The sequence below is a fragment of the Camelina sativa genome, chromosome 3, assembly GCF_000633955.1.
Source record: "Camelina sativa cultivar DH55 chromosome 3, Cs, whole genome shotgun sequence".
In the NCBI taxonomy this organism is placed as follows: Eukaryota; Viridiplantae; Streptophyta; class Magnoliopsida; order Brassicales; family Brassicaceae; genus Camelina; species Camelina sativa.
Window position 1 is genome coordinate 20,136,181 of NC_025687.1, and position 1,946 is coordinate 20,138,126.

At 33.5% G+C, this 1,946-nt stretch overlaps 1 protein-coding gene across 1 annotated transcript; it reads right to left on the reverse strand.

Moving 5' to 3' along the window:
• LOC104779136 lies at positions 1-351 on the reverse strand. The gene is given in 4 exon segments (XM_019240543.1): positions 1-93; positions 155-232; positions 234-291; positions 293-351. Coding segments are annotated over 4 exon segments (288 nt in total).

Genomic DNA, 1,946 nt, shown 5'->3' on the forward strand with positions numbered 1-1,946 from the left:
TCAAATCCCACAAGACATAACTACAAAACCCTTAACCTCCACAACCGCCGCAACCTCCACAACCACCCCCACCTCCTCCACCATCATCACCGCCTCCACAACAACAACCGTTGTAGTCCCCGCCACCGCCGCCAGAATCTGTAGCGATTACAGCCGCAGCCACAACAGCTGTTGAGGCATCATTCCCTTTCAAAACAACAACTCCTCCATCTTTTGTTCCCGCGTTACCTTTTCTCCAAATCTCGCGGCTGAGACAAAGGCTGCCGATGGGAGAAGACACAGCACATGGCAAATCGACGGAAATATAACACATCCAGATACTATAATTACTACAATGACAAAAAGATCCATTATTATAATTTTTTTCTTAATTAAAAAAAAAAACTAAATTGATACCAAAAAGATGCAGGAATATTGTCATTTTATATAAAATGTTATACGAAATTTTATATAAAATGTTAGTTTCTTAAAGATACACGAAATTGCAACGGAAATGTATATTTTTTTGCAATTTTCTAGCAAACATTAAGACAGTTTCTTCTTGATAATTTTCTTCTTGATTTTTTTTTTCATTTTAATATTCATTCATAAGTTACAATTGCTTTGGAGTTTTTCGTTTGCATAACCTTGGAAGATTCTTTCTCATGTAACATATTATTTGTTTAAGATTATTATTATAGTTTTCTAAAATTAGTATAGAGTTTTGACTTTTTCTTTCACTGGGTTTCATTCCCTTTTTGCTTATTTCTGTTTTACATTTTTTTTGTGTGATGACAACGGTTATATTTTATGAAAGAAAAGAATCCTTTTGGAACACAAATATACAAAATGAATATATAAAGAGAAAATGTTGGGAAAACGAAACAAAACATACGACTTTTTAATTTACTTTTTGTGTGTGTATATGTTATCTATTGTTTTAGGTGTATAACGTCATGGATATAGCTTGTTCAACGGTTAGGGATCGGTATTATACGGTCAAATATAACCTGAGATCACCATACTAAGTTTAAGATATTATTCTCCAAATTTGGCATTGATACATTTGGTCAATGCGAAAGCGCGTGACTACGCCCATACACATCAGGACATGCGGAAATATTCGAAACATCATTCTCAATATTATTTTCTACGGGTATATTCTATTTAACAGATGTGGCCAATGTTTTTGTGCAAATCGGGAATTTCATTTAAAACCGGTTAAACTGGACCATATACAAAATTAGATAAAACGCGTTTTGCGAGGGTATTTTCATCCCGATGACAGTTTCTAGGTACAAAAGAGAATCTAATAAATCGAAAAGAGGAGGAGGATAGGGTAAAGATATCAAAGATAATCCTATGGAATTCTTTGGGTGGATTCTCCGAGTTTATGGCTTCAATTAATTGTTTACAATCTAAAGCAACTGAGATTTGTGGAAGGCCCAGTGAGAAGGCATCTTGTAGAGCGTGGAAAATGGCCATAGCCTCAGCGAGAAGTGGTGATTCATCCGCATCCAGCTTGTTTAGTCTCCTGGTTCCAAGCTGCATCCACCTGGCATACAACGACGTTATTAGCTAATGTAAATAACTAAATGTTGGATATTCAAAAATTTTGACTTTTATATCGGTGATATCTACTGATCTACACCGAAATTATTAATTCAATAAATGTAATTTCTGTCCATATTGTACAACAACTATAGTTATATGTATTCAATCCAAATATTTTATATTATTTGTAACAAGTTTACAGATACATGAGTTCATACATTAATACATGAGTTCACAGATATTCAAGAATTCAGGAAATAATGGGGACAGACCAGCTATATACAGTATTTGATAATCTATCAACCCTTAATTTTAAAAAATATATTTTGTAGTTAATTGAAGGGCAATTGTCAGTTCTCCTAAATACCACTAAAATAAGATTTTTTTTTCTTTCCATAAATACCATTATTAAT